The sequence below is a fragment of the Mustela lutreola genome, chromosome 3 (genome assembly GCF_030435805.1).
Source record: "Mustela lutreola isolate mMusLut2 chromosome 3, mMusLut2.pri, whole genome shotgun sequence".
NCBI classification, from domain to species: domain Eukaryota; kingdom Metazoa; phylum Chordata; class Mammalia; order Carnivora; family Mustelidae; genus Mustela; species Mustela lutreola.
The window spans coordinates 79377-99039 of record NC_081292.1 but is presented as its reverse complement, the minus strand read 5'-3'; the positions used below and the strand labels follow the sequence as shown (position 1 = coordinate 99039).

The 19663-nt window shown below is 45.1% G+C and overlaps 2 protein-coding genes across 8 annotated transcripts in view; both read right to left on the bottom strand.

Annotated features, from left to right (window-relative positions):
* ZNF7 (zinc finger protein 7) overlaps positions 1-19663 on the bottom strand; it is a 205815-nt gene that overhangs the window by 118367 nt on the left and 67785 nt on the right. The window lies entirely within an intron of this gene.
* Positions 8236-19509, bottom strand: LOC131826305 (zinc finger protein 252-like). Of its 7 annotated transcripts, none has more exons than XM_059165341.1 (5): positions 19364-19509; positions 17502-17576; positions 17053-17179; positions 15905-16018; positions 8236-12288 (listed from the first exon to the last, which is right to left on the bottom strand). In XM_059165341.1, exons 2-5 carry the CDS (start codon positions 17535-17537, stop codon positions 9926-9928), a joined length of 2640 nt encoding a protein of 879 aa, XP_059021324.1. In that variant the 5' UTR covers positions 17538-17576; positions 19364-19509; the 3' UTR covers positions 8236-9925. The 7 variants fall into 7 exon arrangements, with proteins under 7 accessions (XP_059021324.1, XP_059021327.1, XP_059021325.1 ...); XM_059165344.1 differs by having other exon boundaries at positions 19413-19502; XM_059165342.1 differs by lacking the exon at positions 19364-19509 and adding an exon at positions 17931-18482.

Below are 19663 nucleotides of genomic sequence, written 5' to 3'. Positions count from 1 at the left end.
ATTAAATGTTGGGGTTCTGGGGCCGGTAGTCACAGTGTAGTTTTTAAATTTTTTATTTATTTTATTGTGTTTTTAATTTTTTATTTATTTTAATTAGTGCCCATGGCCTTGGCCAATGTCTGTGAGACTGAACTCACAAATGCAGGGTCGTTGTCTGACCTGATCATGAGAGGCAATCCAAACCTAGGAATTATTTCTTTTAGTAGTTTTTTGGCTACCATTTCATGTTTGATGGAAAAAGCCTTTACCCAGCCTGAGAAGGTATCCACAAAAATTAACATATACTTGTGCCTAATGGGTTCTGTTATTATTTCTACAGAATATTAGGCAAGATCATTTAAATGAGCTATTGTGTAACTTTTCTGAAGTTTACCTCAAGTTGTCTAGCTTAGGTAAACAAACATTTAAAGACAACAAAATCTAGAACTTAATATCCACAAAGGTGTGTTACTGAAACATAATTTAAAAAAATAACCATCATTTTCAGAGATAGTCAAATCAGGACTAATTTATTTGAAAAACAAGTCCAGTTTGAACAAACTTGAACTAATTATTTACATAAGCTCAGCAAGAACAGTGAGTGATTATACAGATCTTTTAGAATCTGCTTTGCTGGAACTTTTTATAAAGATTCTCTAGGTTGGACTTTTTAGTAGCCTCTCCAGGCCAGAAGCCAAGGCACATACTTGCCATCAGACGTGCCTGCAATACCTGTTGATTTGGGCGAATTTCTCTTCCTGAGGTCCCCAATATATCCTGAGGTACCAGCACCTGCCAGGAAGTGACATTCTTTACTTACCTGGTGAGGCTGTTAGGAGCTCTGTAAACAAGGTATCAGGCCAACAGTTTCAACGGGCTTTATGGCTCTAGGTTTTATAAAGTCAACCTTAGTTCCTAATTCTGGTTTAGTTTGAATGCAGTTTTTATTTCTGGAAATTCTTACCCATTTCAGTTTTAGGATTTTTAACATATCAAGTACCTGTATTTGTCCTGAAAGTTTTCTATATGAATTTTCTTTAAGATAAAATTCATTTTCTTTTTTTTTTAAAGATTTTATTTATTTATTTTACAGCGAGAAATTACAAGTAGATGGAGAGGCAGGCAGAGAGAGAGAGAGGGAAGCAGGCTCCCCGCTGAGCAGAGAGCCCGATGCGGGACTTGATCCCAGGACCCTGAGATCATGACCTGAGCCGAAGGCAGCGGCTTAACCCACTGAGCCACCCAGGCGCCCGATAAAATTCATTTTCTTTAAGATAAAATTCATTTTAAAAGAGAATTAATTAAATATCAAGTGATGATCCTATCAAAACATTAAAACTTTAGGAAGTGTATAGAACCTCTAGAGTAGTTACAGCCATTAGGGCCAATTTAATGTTAAAGCCTGTTTAACTATTAGGGGCTGCTTAGCCAGAGTGACTCCATATTGCCTAGGTAGCCATAGTGGTGTTTACATCCACGGACTTCATTCCAGGAATAAACGCCCTCATGGTTCCTGGTATGGTTCCGGGTATCGATTCCAGGAGTAAACGCCTTCCCAATAGAAGCCACGTACCTTGGGTCTGCGGTTATGCCCTATAAAACAAGCCTGTGAGTTTGGGAGGGGGTTGCTCTCTTTGGAGGTAGCCCTGGCCGGTCAGTCTGACTTCTAATGCTTGGCATAGAATAAAGCTTCCCATAACTTTGACTTTGTCTCAGTTTCATTCCTTTGATAACGGATCCTGACAACAGCATTTACCCAATTGTAACCCAAGGTTTATAATTGATTTAGCAGTACTTTCTGAGTAACTTAGCATACCGAGGAAAAGCCTTATGAGTCAAAGAGATCTCATTTACAATTTAAATCTTGTCGACAATTGCCAAAATCTTAGAAAGTTTTAAAGTTCATGCCTAAATATAATTATGGATGTTTAAGATCACATAAAACAAAACATAGAAACTGTTTTTTCTGGGCAGGCAAAGAGAAAACCATTTACATTTTTTAAAAACAGAAGATCAATTAATTTAAGAAAACTCTGCCCTTTTTTCAACTGAGAGAAAGGAGGCTTTTTATACCAGTGTCTTTTTAGTTTACCTAATAGTTAACATTTACTTAAGCAGATCACCAATATAGATTTGCCATGACATAGGGCTTCAGTCTTTTTTCCTTAAATTCTATGCCTCATTTGAACAGAAACATTTTACAGGAAAAGATTTATTGGTCTTTTTCCCCTCTTGTGAATAAATCCACCAAAACTGATCTAATATGGTCAAATTTTAAACATATTTTATTGTTTTCTTTTAAACCTATAAACCAAGGCAAATAAAAGTCACTTCCCCCAAGCCTTTTACGACTTACTACATACCCTCAAGTTTAGCTTTTACTATCTCCTTTTATGTTTTGGTACAACCAGACATTTTTACTTTAAGATAAAACTACTCACTCTCTTAGGCCCTCTTTTTTTTTTTTTGTGAGTACAGTTAATCTTAATCTGTCCTGACCATACCTAAAATTTCTTTTCTGAAGATTTCCCTTCACAAACCTTTTACAACTTTCTTTTGCATTCAGGTTTTGTCCCAAGCCATTTTCTTCCAAACAACAACCTTATTTAGGAAAAAATTACCTTTTATCTTTTACCTTCAATAAAATACATTTTCATTCTTTAAATCTTTTTTATATATCTCCTACTTTCCTACATACAGGGTTGTTTTTCTTACTTCCATCAGCCTTAGTTACAGTTAGCAGAATTTTGTACTCTTAGAAACACCTCAGTCTTTAGTGATGGCTAAATATAAACCAATTGTGAACTGTTACAACAATTTTTTAGATGGCAAATTTATGAATCAGTTAAGCACAAAACATGTTTACCAACAGAGTTAAATATTTTTAGTTTCTTTGCAGTAGGAAATCAAAGGCACAAGCCTACATCAAGTACTCAGTGCTTTAGCATTTTATCCAATTTGGTTATGACCTCAATGTTCAAAAAATTTAATTTCATTTGTCATCCAACCAAAACTTTAAACTTTCAGGTTACCAAAGACTTTGAAAGCTACTTTAACAATTACCCATTAAACTTTGAGACAGACAATTAACTATCAGTTCAGTCATCTCTTTGCTAACAGATTTTAACAAATAACATGAGTTTATTTGACCTTCAGTAAACTTTGATTGAAGTTTCATGTTTAATGCTATAACTTAAAAGACATGTCTACCTTGATTAAACTAACAAACATAGCTTAGATCAAATACTGAGTTACGTTCTATCTGGACCCCCTCCATTTTGAATGTTTACCTGAGATATGGATGGGAAGATCTGGAGTGTGGGGGGGTGTTAGGTTCAGGGGGTGCTCTTCTTGTTCCTTTACAGTGAAGAGAGAAGGAGCTGTGGTGCAGGAAGCACCGAGCATGGTCTAGAGGCCAGTTATGAAGGCTGCACCCAAGTTGGTGCAGAAACAAAAGGGGGAGACAGAAGAACAAAGTGCTGCCAGAAGGCAGAGAAAGGGCTCCCAGTTTTAGAGAGTTTTCCTGGGTAAACCTTGTCACCTGACTGGGTGGTTTTACCTTGAAAATCCTTGAAATGCTGGAGAACAAGACTTAGGGGTGTCACAGGTCCTTTACTCCCTGCTTGTCCCATTTCTTCAAACACAACAAACAACAGACAACAAAAGACATGACAAAGACAACCACAGACCCAGAAGCCCTTCCTTGACCAGATATCAAGTCTAAGGGTGTGCAAGATATTATCCCAACTCAAAAACACAATCTGCCGCTGGTGGGGATTTTCTCAGTCTCCTGACCACCTAGGGGGACTTGAACCCCCTGGCGATTTGCCAGTGGAGGGGTGGGGCATCCCCACATCTACTCCAGCCCTGGGGAGCAATACTGTGCCCAGTTTCTCCCTGGTGGGCCAAATCCCTGGAGCTCCGCAAACATACAGACAGAACAGGATCTCTTAGAATGTGATCTCAAGATCTTACCTCCTGAGGCTTTCCCCAGAAATTCTGATGATGGCTCAGTTCTCATCGTTTGATCCCGGACAAGCCCCCAAAATGTTGAGGCCCATTATCAAAGGAATGAGACTGAGACAAAGTGAAAGTTATGCAAAGCTTTATTCCATGCCAAGCATCAGAATTCAGGCTGACCTGCCAGGGCCGCCTCTGAAGAGAGCAATGACTCCCAATTTTACAGGCTTAAGAATTGACTGACCAGTCAGGGTCACCTCTAAAGAGAGCGACCACTCCCAACCTCACAGACTAACTTTTATAGAGCAAAGGCCATATGGTTAAGCCTGGCCACATACAGGTGGCCAATGAGATTGTAACATACACAGAAAGTTGCATAGTCATGTTAGGCCACACGCAGGTGACTAATTGAATTACAGTTTACCCTATAGTAGCTGTTTGAACTAGCCTATCACTCTGGTAAGAATTGGCGCCTAAGTTTGGCCCCCAAAAGGCAAGGTTTACATTCTTTGGTGGTTAGCGAGATAATATGTGTGCTTTTTACTGATTGGATGTTTTCATCTGGCCTGACTTGTCCTTGTATTCTGGGTTCTGTTATCAGGAACTGGCTGACTATATTTTACTGGTTTCCTGGACTTGCTTCTAAGTAAGTTTTTCTAGGGGGAGGGTTGGTTTAGCTTTACTGCACAAACAACAAAATGGCTGTTTAGCTGCGATGGAGTCACTCTGGCTAAGTAGGCCCTTACATTCCACATAAATCTCTCAGCAGTAGGAGTTCTATTATGCCCTCTTTTACATTGAAAACCAGACCAGTGAGAAGAAACCCAGATTGTAACTCAATCCATCCCTCTCCAAAGGCAATGTGCTCTTTCTGTTCTTGTTACCCTAACCAGAATGGGTCTGCAGTGTGCCCACTGCGTCCTGAGTAGCACACTGGTCATTCTGCATACTTGGTTCTAACTAATCCCCAAATAGCCCCACATGGATTGGTATTTCTTTTCCCAGTTTGAATATATGCAAACTCACTTAGAGAAGTTAGTCTGCCCAGAGTAATGTACCTACAGGTAGGGAGGTGGGGTCATCTCTGGGCCTCTTTAGTCCAAGGATTCCTATCATAGCACCCTGAGAACTCATATGGGGATTCTGTCAAGAATTCTTGACAGAAGAATTCTTGATGGGGTGGATTCTGGGTCCCAGTGATCTAACTGTGATGGTACTGAGTTAAAAATACATTTGCCACTTGACTCCATAAGCTCCTACTCTGGTAAACAACAGCAATATCTTGAACCAATGTCAATTCAGAGTCAGAACCCAGTAACCCCTACCCTAGGCTAATCAGCCTCAGACTACCGGGACAAGCCTATACTCCAACCAAGTCAGGGTCACAGATCCATTACCAAGAGAGTGGCAAACATGAGATCTGTGGGGTGTCCCAATAAACAACAGAAAATGGAGTTGTTATAGGACTTCAGGGAAGGGTGGATTTGGGGTGAAATCCATGTGGAGCAGTGCTTGGATGGGTGGGCAGCAAAGCTGGGCTGTGAGTGGTGGGTCAGCCTTAGGTATGGACTGCGAAGTCGACCTGGGTTCCTATTTCCTTGAAAACCACAAAATTTAGGTGTGGAACACAGTGTTCAAAACACCTTATCTGGTTCTAGTTTTAAATCGATGTTGCATCTCTGTATCAAGGTGACTTATATCTGCCAGGAAAGAGCGCCTATTTCATTTTTGATAATTTATAACACATTTCTGTTAGTCTGTGATGTTGGGGAGCGAAGTTTCTCAGTAAGAAAACAGAATACATCTTTCGGAAGGTATTTTCTCCTCTAACCTTTGAAGCTGGTTTTATCCGTGATTCCAGCCCAGTGAATAGTTTAATAGATTTTTTCCCTGTGCTGGTCTAAGCTAATTTCATTTTCTCTTCTCTGTAAGTGTGGGTATTTCCTGTCTTTCAACGTGGTTACCCCATAATTGGCCATATTCCCTTTGGGGAAGGAAATAAGATCTAGTATAAAATTGGGGGAGAGCTTCAGGGTCTTTCTTTCCTCAAGGGAATCTAGCCTTTTCTCCTTTCATGAGGCTTGGGTCTTTTCACCAAATTTGTGGTGTGTGTGTGTGTGTGTTTTTTTTTTTTTTTACATACAGACTTTAGTAGGCTATTTCAGTCTCAGAGACACCATTATTCAGTTAAGTGCTGTGATTACTGCTCTGGCCCTGGGCCTGCTAAGGTGACACACTTCCATGTCTTTGTAAGGGTCATGAGCTACTGTCTGGTATCCATCCAACCCCAGTGAGTTGTGGAACCCATTTACATGACAGCCCTCCCACTGCCATTCCTAGTCTATAGGAAGTAGCCCTGCAGTATCTCCCAGGGATGTTGGTGCACCCTTGCCAATTTCTCAAGCTTGGGTGACCCTCTTGGGGTGAGGGAAAGTAGCCTGGGGTAGATGAACAGGGCATCAGTCAGCACTGCCAGTCACTACAGAATGAATCTCTCTTGCATAAAGCTTTTTTCCACCTACTGAAGAAACCGAAATGTCCTTCTCAATTGTAGCTAATTTACTTGGTATAAAAGCTGGGGGTCCCAAGTGGACGACCGCTCTGTGCTAACCCACAAGTGTAGCAAAGAGAGGGTCTGCACCATCAGGGGACAGTGTGGCTCCCAACCAGTATTAATGTCATCCCCAAGATAAAGAAGAAATTGGGTAACAGAGAAACTTATGACTGGAATCGAGAAAATTAAGAACTATGTAAATAAAATGGAATACAATTTGGATGAAGCACTTAATTGAAAACTAAAACAGTGAAAAACTCATCACAGGAATTAGAATGATGTTTTAGCCATACAAGCTGAAATAGAGGATTAGGATAAATGTTGGGATTCTTAGTTAAGTAAACACCTCCACTGTATGTAAAGATGAAATTAAAAAGAAAAAAACCCAGGACACCTGGGTGACTCAGTTGGTTAAGTGACTGCTTTCGTTTGGCTCAGGTCATGATCCCAGAGTCCTGGGATCGAGTCCCACATTGGGCACCCAGGTCCACAGGGAGTCTGCTTATCCCTCTGACCTTCTCCCCTTTCATGCTCTCACTCTCTCAAATAAATAAATATATCTTAAAAAAAGAAACCCAAATATTTTTCCTGATTTGGCATTCTAAGATCACATGCAGTCCTGAGGAGGACACTGCCACAGTTTCCTAGTCCTTCTGTCTCTTAAAAGGATACCAGAGATCCTTGGAGCAAACACAGTTTAATTTTATTTTCTTGTGTCTTAAAGGTCCCTTTTCTAGGGGCGCCTGGGGCGCTCAGTGGGTTAAAGCCTCTGCCTTCAGCTCAGGTCGTGTTCCCAGGGTCCTGGGATCAAGCCCCACATCAGGCTATCTGCTCAGCGGGGAGCCTGCTTACTCCTCTTTCTCTGCCTGCCTCTCTGCTACTTGTGATCTCTGTCAAATAAATAAAATTAACCCCCCCGCTTTTTTTTTTTTTTTTTAAAAAGGTCCCTTTTCTAGAAGTTGTAACGTCCCTGAGAGGCCTGAAGAACCAGGAAAGGAGGAGCTTCTGACAAAACTAAAACTAAAGTTTTGGTCACCTCAGGAAAAGATGGACATTCCCTTTCATGTGGGACATGCTGTTGAGTGATGATTGGTGAAGTCATAAGGCAGAGGCTCCTACCTTTGGACTGTTTTCTCATTTTCCTTCCCTGATAAAACACCCAAAAAACCCCACATGCCAAACCATGTTTAAGTAAAGTGTACTATTTCCCATTTGGAATCTGTCAGCTGGGCCAGCCTTGGGTTGCAAGCTCCCTCCTAGCACTGCCTTCAGTCTTGCATGCAGTAGGACTCAGGAGGTAGAGAACCTGGGTGGTAGAGCCGCACAGAGCCAGCACTGTCACCGAGCAGCTTCTCTGTGTCCCAGCCCCACTGTGAAACAGGGTAAGTAAAAGTACCTACTTCACTGAAATTCCGTGAAGCTTAAATGAGAAAACCCATGCAAAGCCTCAATCACAATACCTGGTATGTGCTAAGGTACAAAAAGAAGAAAAAAAAGTCAAGATTTCTGTTTGGCCAATAACCCTTATTATTAAATTCACTCCAGTTTTTATATTATTTAAGTCAAAGCTATCTGTGGTGAAATGTGCTTAGGAGGGTTATCACTAAGATGCAGATTTCCTAATCAGCTTTTCAACATTCTAAGCCCAGACCACTACTACTATATGGACAACCTGGAAAGTAAGGCCTGAAATAGAGGGCATGTCAACATAAGGAGAAAAGATCAGTCAAATTCTAAGAAAGTACCTTTGATAAACAGGAAAGCTGGAATAACTTTATTAGAGAAAAGGACACTATAAAGGAATAAAATGGCCAATTATTAAGTAATTCATTGCTCTTACCTTTTCTTCTTTCTTACCCTGATTCTTATATACAAAGCATCACTCCATTATAGCTTATCCCAAATATTAATCAGCCAATCCCTTTGAGATGTTTGTACATGTGGCATTCAGCTTGTTTATCAGACTTAAGCTACTTTCAGCTGCCAGATTTTTAGCTTCTAGAACTGTCTCTCACAGACTGCTGTTGCTGAATTTCTCGTATGTACAACCTATTTCAGCTCATTTTGATGCTAGTTCTTCCATCAAAATGTAGGAGAAAGTGCTAAAGACGTTACTGGAGAATGTGGTTCTGAGGATCCTGAAGTGAGCCACCCATCGGGGTGAATCGGGGCAGAAGAACCACAGGCAAGGATGGCAACTCTGAAAACTGGGTTTAGGAAGACAGTACTCCCAGGATATACTTCATCTCGAACATCAAGAACTAAAGGACACTGAGACACTGGTGACCAACATCATTCCAGGGGACAAAAGGTACCTCGCAGACAACCTACACAATTATCTATCTACTAAAAGCTGCTCAGTGGCTCTGCCTTACCTCGAGTCCTGCCCTCTGGCAGCAGAAGGACCTGCCACTCCTCACCAGGGTCTGTTCAGCGCCAGGCTGCCCAGTGAAAGGGAATAGCTGTGACCACTCCCCTTCTCTCCTCAAAAAACTGATATGGAATATACCAAACTTGGTTTTGAGAACAAAACCTGTAAGTCATATCCCATGCTCTGGTGTGTCTACTTTATGCTTATTTTCCTCCCAATTCACAGCAGTTAGACTTTCCAAATTACCTTGTAGGAAAACCCATTTTCCATGTGTTATTTGACTTCCTAGCAGGATCTCAAAGTCTGAATCTACACACATGCCTCACCTCCTTAACAAATTTTGTTCATGCTCCTAGTTTCTTCCTGTTTGGATTACCTGATGCTGAAAAGGGGTAACACTTTTGAAGTTAAAGGGACATCCCTCACAATAACACAAAAACTTTTTGAAGAGGTCCAAACCAACAAGGAAATCCCAACCTGGTTCTTCCCAGATTTAAAGTGTAATGGTGGGGCGCCTGGGTGGCTCAGTGGGTTAAAGCCTCTGCCTTCAGCTCAGGTCATGACCCCAGGGTCCTGGGATTGAGCCCCATTATCGGGCTCTCTGCTCAGCAGGGAACCTGCTTCCTCCTCTCTCTCTGCCTGCCTCTCTGCCTACTTGTGATCTCTGTCAAATAAATAAAATATTAAAAAAAAAAAAGACCAAAGTGTAATGGTTCCAGTTACTCTCCTTGAACTTGAAATAGATGAAGAGGAGAAAGGAAAAGCAAGTGACCACATAAAATACCTCACTGCACCCTAACGTCTGGAGCTATGAAAACACAATCTTAAGTAAGTGTACTCAGACGGGGCTCATTTCAAGTACTCAGGCACAGGGCACCCTCTGTGGGAGGAAAGTCATCTGACCTTGGAATTTCTACCACATAATCCGGCAGCCTGTCTTCAGTTAGCACTGCACTGGGACATTGTTAAATCACTCAAGAGATGAATCTCTAAAACAGAAGCTTTCGCATCAGTATACTGCTCCTGACATACAACAGTGAAGACTTTATTGAATAAAGCAGTTACTCTCCACTGTGAACTTTGTGGTGCTGAATGAAAGCTGCCTGTGCACTAAAGAGATCCACACATTTAATACACTCATAGGCCTGCTCTCCAGTGTGAATTTTCTCATGACTAGTAAGAGTTATTCTCTGACTAAAAGTTTTCCCACATTCATTACACATGTAAGAGTGCTCTCCACTGTGAACTCTCTGATGTCGAATAAGGTGAGAGCTTTGTCGGAAGGACTTTCCACATTCAGTGCATTTGTAAGGTTTCTCTCCTGTGTGAATTCTCTTGTGCTGGATAAGGGATAAGCGTGCACTGAAGGCTTTCTCATATTCATTGCACATGTAGGGCTTCTCTCCAGTGTGAATCCTCTGATGCTGAATAAACTGTGACTGCTGACTGAAGGCCTTCCCACACTTCTCACATTCATAAGGCTTCTCCCCAGTATGAATTCTGTGATGCTGCACAAGAGAGGAGCGGACGTTGAAGGCCTTCCCACAGTCACTGCACTTGTAGGGATTCTCTCCAGTGTGAATCCTTCGATGGCGGACAAGGTGTGCACTCTGGCTGAAGGCTTTCCCACAATCACCACACTCATAGGGTTTCTCTCCATTGTGTGTTCTCTCATGCTTAATTAGGGTGGATATCTGCCCAAAGGTTTTCCCACACTTGTTACATTCGTAGGGTTTCTCCCCAGTGTGGCTCCTCTCATGCTGAATGAGGTGTGAGCCCTGGCTAAAGGCTTTCCCACATTTGTGACACTCATAGGGCTTCTCACCATTATGGACTCTCTGATGTTGAACAAGGGAAGAGAGCACACTGAAGGCTTTATCACACTCATTACATTCATAGGGCTTCTCACCATTGTGTGTCCTTTGATGATGAATAAGATTAAAACTCTGACTGAAAGCTTTTCCACACTCATTACACTCATAGGGTTTCTCTCCAGTGTGAATTCGCTGATGCTGAATAAGATGTCCCTTCTGACTGAAGGTTTTCCCACACTCACTGCATCCATAAGGTTTTTCTCCAGTGTGAATTCTCTGATGCTGGATGAGGGACAGGCGAGCACTGAATGATTTTCCACACTCATTGCAGACATAAGGCTTCTCTCCAGTATGAATTCTCTTGTGCTGAATGACTTGGGACCGCTGACTGAAGGATTTTCCACATTCGTTACACTTATAGGGTTTCTCTCCAGTGTGAATTCTCTGATGAACAGTAAGGGTTCGGTTCAAGCTAAAGGATTTCCCACATTCAATGCATTCATAGGGTTTTTCTCCTGTGTGAGTTCTCTGATGCTGAATGAGAGATAATCGTGCACTGAAGGCTTTGCCACATTCAGTACAGTTATAAGGTTTCTCTCCAGAATGAGTTCGTTCATGCTGAAGGAGGTGAGAGTGTCTACTGAAAGCCTTCCCACATTCCTTACACTTGTACGGTTTCTCTCCACTATGAATTCTCTGATGATGAATCAGGTTAGAGCTATGTCTAAAGGCTTTTCCACATTGATGACACTCATGAGGTTTCTGCCCAGTATGAATTTTAAGATGTTGACTGTAAGATGAACGTACACTGAAAGCTTTCCCACATTCACTGCACTCATAAGGTCTTTCTCCAATGTGAGTGTTATGGTGCTGAATGAAATAGGAATGATCCCTGGAAGATTTGCCATACTCAGCACAGGTATGGCGCTTCTCTCCACAGTGAACTCTCTGATGTTGGCTTAGGACAGAGCAGTGCTGAGAAATTTTTCTACACCCATCACACTCACAGGGCTTCTCTCCAGTATGACTTCTCTGATGCTGAGAAAGAGTTCTACTCAGGCTGAAAGGTTTTCCATACTCATTATACTCAAAGGATTCTTCTGGATTGTTAACCCTCTGATTCTCACTAAGAACTGAACTCTGCCTGGACATTTTCACACACACATCTGTCTGACAGGCTCTTTCTTCTGGGGAGAAACACTGGCGATTAGTGAGGTCCTGGCTTTGCTGATAGTCATCCATACACGGCACATTCTGGTGGAGATTCTTCCCTCTAGATGCTCTATGAAATCCAAACGGGTTTGGATCTGCAGTGCAGTTTACCTCCACAGAACTGGATTTCTGGCCTTCCCTTCTAATTGGGGTTTTCATATGTGTCAATGTCACTGTCCCAGAACTGCTCTTCTGGGAGAAGGATTTCTTAAACCCTTCCTCTGCAGATTTTCTCCAGCAGTTCTTTAATTTTCCCTCAGTTTTACTCATCTCTTCAAAATCAGGTTCCTTGGAAATATTCTTTACAGATTCTTCTGATTTTGCTCTCTGGGACCCCACTGCTTTGGAAATTTTCTGTCTTGGAGTCAATCCCCTCTTTCCTGTCCAAGACTCAAAACCTGAAAGAACAGGACAAATGAGTTGCTCATATTTTACCATGGGAGAAAGAATTAGGGAATAAATAGAAATAGTAACACAAAACAACTATCTCCTAGGAACATACTGCATTTCCTGAATGCAGATCCAAAAAACCATCTCACTGGGATTGAGAAGAGGAAAGAGGGGAAGAGAAGTATGTTATCAAAGCAAGGAAGGCTGGTGTGGGACGGAAGGAAGGAAAGAGAGAAGTCCAAGGTCAAAGGCTTACATCTGGGCTAACTAGGGACAGATGGAGCAGGAACAGTGAGGGATGACCTGAGGAAAAGAGCTTTTAGAAAGGTGACTAGAGTGTTAAGAAGACGACTGCTCATGTCACTGTTCCTACTTTGCAAACAAGGTGTCTTCTTCTAGCCTACTTATAATACTTATTCAAATATCTGTTTAAAAACAAATGAACGAGGGGTGCCTGGGTGGCTCAGTTGGTGAAGTGTCTGATTCTTGATTTTGACTCATGTCATGATCTTGGGGTCATGAGATCAAGCCCTGTGTTGGGCTCTAGGCTCAGCACAGAGCCTGCCTCTTTCCCTCTGCCCCTCCCCCTGAAATAAATGAATACATCCTTTTTTTTTCTTTTTAAAGATTTTTTATTTATTAATATGACAGAGAGAGATGCACAGAGAGAGGAAACACAAGCAGGGGGTGTGGGAGAGGAAGAAGCAGGCTTCCTGCTGAGCAGAGAGCCCAATGCAGGGCTCAGTCCCAGGACCCCGGGATCATGACCTGAGCTGAAGGCAGAGGATTAATGACTAAGCCCCCCAGATGCCCCTAAATGAGTATCTTTAAAAAAAATAAATGAATGAGGTACACCTGGGTGGCTCAGTTGGTTGGGTGGCGGCCTTCAGCTCGGGTCATAATCCCAGCGACCTGGGATCGAGTCCCACATCGGGCTCCTTGCTCGGCAGGGAGCCTGCTTCCCCCTCTGTCTCTTCCTGCCTCTCTGCCTGTGTGCGCTCTCTCTCTCTCTGACAAATAAATAAATAAAATCTTAAAAAAAAAGAATGATAAATGGCTTATAATGAATAAAAGGTATACACATTAACGGATATTGAGAAAAAAGTTATGGACAATTAGTGGCTTCACAGAAGCAAATCAGGGTAAACAGAGAAAACAGATACGAAGAGGTAAGCTACTCATCCAAACAGCAGGTGCAGCACGGGCAGAGCAGCTAAACGTGGCAATAACCCATAGCACACATTCCCAGTGAGTAAATTACCTGAATATTTACAAAAACTGTGATACAGATGAATTCTGAAATCCAATTAAAGGAAATTTACTAAAAACAAAACAAAAAAACCCAAACAAAACCACTGAATCATGTGAACACAAGGACTGTTGAAAGGACAAGCAGGTCAGAACAGTGAGGGGAGCCCTGCTGTGAGATGCCACAGGAGCACCATGGAGCCTCTCTTCTGTCGACTGCTTATGATTAGAGCTGTAACAGGCTGTGACTCTCAGACCGTTCAGCCGACAAGGAAACGGAGCTGAAAACGTTGAATAGATGGATGTAAAATTGGGCTATGTCATTTTAACAGACTTCAGTGACCAACTCACAGTACTTCCAAGGGATTTAGTTTATTATTTTTTACTATTTTTGATAAAGGCACAAAAGCAATACTAGTGGTGAAGGGATGGTTTTTTGCAACAAATGTTGCTGGAACTGGACATCATTTTTAAAAATTTAACTGGATTCCATAACTCATACCAGACACAAAAACCAACTCAATATGAATCACAGACCCAAATACCTAAAATTTCTAAGTTATAAAATTTTCTTCTATAAGAAGAAAACCTCTTGAATTAAGCCGGTTTCTCAGATGTGACACCGAAGGCACAACCCACAAAAGAGCGAAATGACAAGATGCTGTTCATCAGAATTTAGTGAAATGTCTCCTCTTCCAAGACACGGGAAGAGAGTAGAGATGAAGCCCCCAGAGAAAACCTATGCACAGCATCTATCTGATAAAGGGCTTGTGTCTGGAAGAGCTCTATATCCAGAAAGCAACTCTGTAAAACTTCAGACAAGAACAAAAACTGAGTTAAAAAATAAGCAAAGATATGAACAGACACTTTGCCACTGAAAATACACAGAAGGAAAACAAGACACTCTGAATCTTTAACTATCAGAGAAATCAAAAGTGAAACCACAATGTGACACCAGTACACATTCATCAGAGCAGCTAAAATTTAAAAAGAGACTGAGCACACCAAGTGATCAGCATGCAGGGGAAATGGAACTCGCATCCATTGCTGGGGGAATGTCAAATGGTACAACCAGTTTGGAAAACATTCTGGCAGTTTCCTAAAAGTTAAGTATACACCAGCACATAATCTGGCCATGCTATTACTGGTATTTATTCAAGAGAAAAGGAACATATGGTCCTACAAGGATATGTACGCAAATGTTCACAGCAGCTTTATCTGTACTAAGCCCAAATTAGAAACAACCCAAATGCCTGTTAATGGACTTGATAAATTGTGGCATAGCCATACAAAGAAAATAATAACCAAAATAAATAAATGAGTTATTGATACAAACACAGATGAATATCAAAAGAATTACGTGGAGTCAAAAGATGCCAGACAAAAAAAAGGGTACATGTTCTATGATTCCAATTACATAAAACTCTAGGAAATGTAATTCACATTGGCAGCAAGCAGACTAGTAACTGCTTCATGACAGAGATGGGAAGGGGTAAGAGGGAGGAATTGCCGAGACAGCAGAAAACGTTGGGGGGTAATGGGCATGTTTGCTATCTTGACTATAGTGAAGGTTTCACACATACAGTACAGAGCACGGAAATGTTACCAAACTGCACATCTTAGATATGCATAGCATATTATACACTTAATATACCTTAATAAAACTGTTTCTAAGAGGGGAAAAAGAACACATGGGGTGTGGAGCCAGTATGCCAGAGTCTAACCGAGCTCTGTTCCTGACCAGTTGTGTGATCTCTGGCCAGCAACCACATCTCTCTGTGCCTCAGTTTCTTGGGTACCAACTTTGTGAGGATACTGGAGGACTGCTAAGTTCGTTGTGTCAGCAAAGCACTGGGCATGCCCTGAGCACAGACTCCCAGCATCGTTAGTGGCTGTGGTAGCTGAAGATGGTGCTCCGCTTACTAGTTACATGCCCATACCCTTTGCTGCATAGGAAGAAACCCTAGCTCATGTTTTTCTCCAAGGCCCCGAATCAGCCTGGGAACTCTGAGCAATAGCAGGAGTAAGTCTGGGCAGAGGGCATGTCTCTGGATGGCCTTCCTAAGCAGCCAAGGCAGAGCTGGCCAGCAAGGCCTGAGAACGACTGGGTGACACAGAAGCAATTGAGGCAGTCAGCTGCCAGAGACACACCTGAGCTCTTTTCTGGGATTGAAAGAACATTTTGTAGGGTTAGGGAAACATGAACTCATTTATGGGTATAGATCAGAAAGAAAAGAGAGGTGGGAACGGAGCAGAGGGAGAGCAAAGCTCTGGCGTGACAAAAGATGTGGTCCAGACTCACAGAGAAGGGTCTGGCGAAGTGACAGCTCCTGCCAGCAGGGGCAGGAGAGCACGGCAGCATTCCTGGAGACTCACTTTCACTCCCATGACTCCAGATCCAGCCTTCCTCAATTCTCGGTGAGTATGGGGCCCATGGCTCTTCCCCCTTCTCCAGCCTGGAGATGACATCAGGTTTGGAACCTTGAAGTCCTGCTCCAGAGAAAGGAAGCAAGGCTGACAATTCACCCAAGTCCAGGGTAAGGTGGCCCCATGGGCAGCACCTGTGTTCTGTTCATGACCTCCCTTGCCACTTGTCTGTAAAAGGAAAGAGATGCAGGCCTCTTCCCCTGCTGAAGAAAAGTAAACGCAGCTCTTCTGGGGGCCAAGGATAAGGGGCCTGAACACATCATGCTAGAAGACTCTAATAATAGAGTCTTGGTGTTGACTTCCATGAGGACTAAAGGGAAGCAGCACGTTTGGTGTAAGGGAGGGCTTGAAAACCAAACGGATTCAAATCCTAGATCTGCCGCTGACTACCTGTGTGAACTTAAAGTTATGATATGAGGCACCTGGGTGGCTCAGTGGGTTAAGTATCTGCCTTCGACTCAGGTCATGATACCGGGGTCCTGGATTAAGCCCTGCATTGGGCTCTCTGCTCAGTGTAGAGTCTGTTTCTCCCTCTGTGCTTACCGTCTCTCTCTCAAATACACAAATAAACCCTCTTTTTTTTTTTTTTTTTTTTTTTAAAAACCCTCTCTTTTAAAAAATATTCCTTTTAAAAGATTTTATTTATTTATTTGACAGAGAGAGAGATCACAAGTAGGCAAATAGGCAGACAGAGAGGTGGGGAAGTAGGCTCCCTGCCGAGCAGAGAACCTGATGTGGGGCTTGATCCCAGGACCCTGAGATCATAAATAAATCTCTTTAAAAAAAAAGTTATGATATGTTAGCCTCAGAGTCCACTAGAAACCATTTAACCCAACACCAACCATGAAGATGCATTATGATTGACTCTGGATGTGAAAATACTTAGGGTTTAATGAATGATATTCTCCTTCCATATTTCCTACAAGGAAACTGGGGAGTCTGTGGTACAGACTCTGTGCAGACCAGGCTTACCTGAAACCACGATCAGAAATGCCTTGTGTTTGGGCCTGGAGGAAAGATGTCTCTGAGCCTTGAGTCTAACCCTAGTGCTGTTCACGAGCACGGAACCCAGAGCTGAACTTCAGAAGGAGCCTTACCCAGTGAGATCAAGTTTCTGTAGGTCTCCAGCATAACATCACTGTAGAGGCCCCTCTGAGCAGGGCCCAGACAGCCCCACTCCTCCCGGGAAAGGAACACAGCCACTTCCTCAAAAGAAACCAAAACCTGGAACGATAATATCTTGTTGCAACTCCAGGGTCAGGCCCAGGGTGGCTCATGATCGGCAAAACCCCTTTGAATGCATGAACCAGACTGTTTCCTCACAAGACTGGGCTCTTTGAGACCAGCACCATTTTGACTTATCTCTGTCTGCCCAACCCCTGCCCTCTACTATGCCTAGTGCAGGGACTGGGAAGATAGTATGCAGCACATTTAAGGGCCTGGAACTCAGGGGCTGAGAACACTGGTGAAGACAGCTCTTCACTGAGAGAACCATGGAGAGACTTTAGCCAAGAAAGGGCTCAGGTATCTCAAGAGGACCACTCACCTGAGGCCCAGGAGGAAGGAGATCTTTGACGGCCATCGCTGCATCTCTTAGCTTGTCCCAAGGAGGTGGGCGAAACTGCAGGGAGAGGGAAGGCTGGAATGGAGTGTGACCAGTCTGCTTTTCACCGCAGCACTGAGACTTCCATGCCTAGATCTCAAGAGGTCTATGGCAGCAGAGACCAAGTCTACGGCTGCCAGAAAGCCCTGGGAAGGGCAGAGGAACTAAACACCCAGTGGTCTCTGAGACGATATTCCCTTCTCCACCACAAGGCTTCCCCAGCAGCCCCTGGGACAACAGCATCCTCAGGCCACTATATGATGGCCCCAGCAATGCACCTGGCCAGGGCAGACAATAGGCTGCATCTCAGGACCACCTTGAGGGTCCTGGAAAGTGGGCAAACAGCTGAGAACAAGCAGACCAGGCACCTACCTAAGGCGGTGTGCAAGCAAATAGGGCCGCTGACAAACAAAAGCCCGTGTCAGGTGACGACAAGGGATAGAAAGAATGAACGGCATGAGGGCAGCAGCTGGTGGTAGGAGATGGCCAGGGAAGGCAACTTTGGTAAAGCAACACCAAAGCAGAGGTCTGGACGGAGTGAGGGCAGGCACCGTGTGGACCTTAGGGCAGATCAATTCCAGGAAGGGGCATGCACAAGGGCAACGGGTGTGAGGCGATGGCCCACTTGATGTGTTCAAGGAAGGGCAAGGAGACCAGAGGGGCTGAAGTGGATGAGGGGAGGGCAAGAGAGAGGAGGGAGGGGTGCCTCATAGGCTACAGGACATGGGCTTTCACTCTGAATGAGCTGGGAGGTATCCCGAAGATCTGGGCAGTGCTCTGACCTGCCGGGCGGCCTCTCCGGCTGCTGCTCGGAGAAGAGACTGCGGGGCAGCTGGGGAGTGTGAGGATGTCAACAGAACACCGGCCGCAAGGCTCCAGCAGCAATCCAGTAGAGCCGGCAGTCTCCTGGGCCAGAGTGGTGGGCGCCGGCGGCAAGGGACCAGACCCTAGGTGCGCTTCAGAGGCGTCGTGGCCAGCACCTGCTGACGAATCAGGTCTGGGATGAGAAACCAAGGTGGGCCCCGCTACTGCGACGACGCGGCATCCACTCTGAGGGATCAAACCTCCATGTAAGGGTAAAACCCAAAAGCCGTTTTGGTACATGTTGAATTTCAATTTACAAGGGAAGAATCAGAGCTTTTGGAGTTACAGGCCCAAAGCTCAAGAGAAAGGCTGGCGCGGGCCGGGGTACTGGGAGCTGGCGGCGCGCGCCATCGGGAGGAGCCTCGGCCACAGAGCCGACTCCCACCTCCAGGGCCCCCGCCCGGCCGAGGAAGCGCGTACCGCGAGCGCGCCTGCAGGCGGACCCGGAGGCCGGTAGCCCCGCGGCTGCAGGCGCGGGCTCCCCCCATCCCGGACACACCACCCGCGGGTGCAAACTCGGGGACGCGACCTGCGTCTCCGCACGGACTTAAAGTGAGACTCATCCCGAGGGGCTTTTCCAGAACTTAATGAAGAAAACGCACAGGGCGCTCCGCGCGCTGTCGGCGAACCGTGAGGACCCGCAGTCACCACCCCTGCGGCACGGCTTCCCGAGCACCCGCCGCGCGGCACCTCCCGCCGGTCCCCAGCCGCCTCGGCCCCTTCCCCGCCGCGCTCACAACCGCAGCCCCGGCCCCCCTCGCCTCGGCCGCGTGCACCGCACGGGCCTGACCCCGACGCGGCCCCTGAGCACAACCAGCTTCGCCCCTCGCTGAGGCCCTCCCCGTCCGCGCCGCCGCCCCGCCGCGGCGGCCTGGGGAGCCCGGACCCCCGGCCGCGAGCTCTGCGCGGGGGCGTCCGCCGCTCCCCCGCCCGCCTCTCACCGCACACTCCACGCCGCCTCCGCGCCCCCCCGCACCGGCGCCGACTCACGCCGGGCGGTTCCGCGGCTGGGGCGGAGGTGCGGCTCGCAGACTGCCGACCGCCGGAGCCCGAGCGGCCGGACGGGAAGCGCCCGCACTGCACTTCCGCCGCGCCCTCCAGCTCGCCACCAATCGGATGCCCGCTTCCGGCGGCCGCTCTCGCCGCTTCCGGCGGCCGCTCTAGCCGCCCGGAAGAGTCTATGCTCCCGGCCAGTTCCGGGTCGTGGTCCCGACCGCTGTGAGGAACATCCGGAGTTCCTC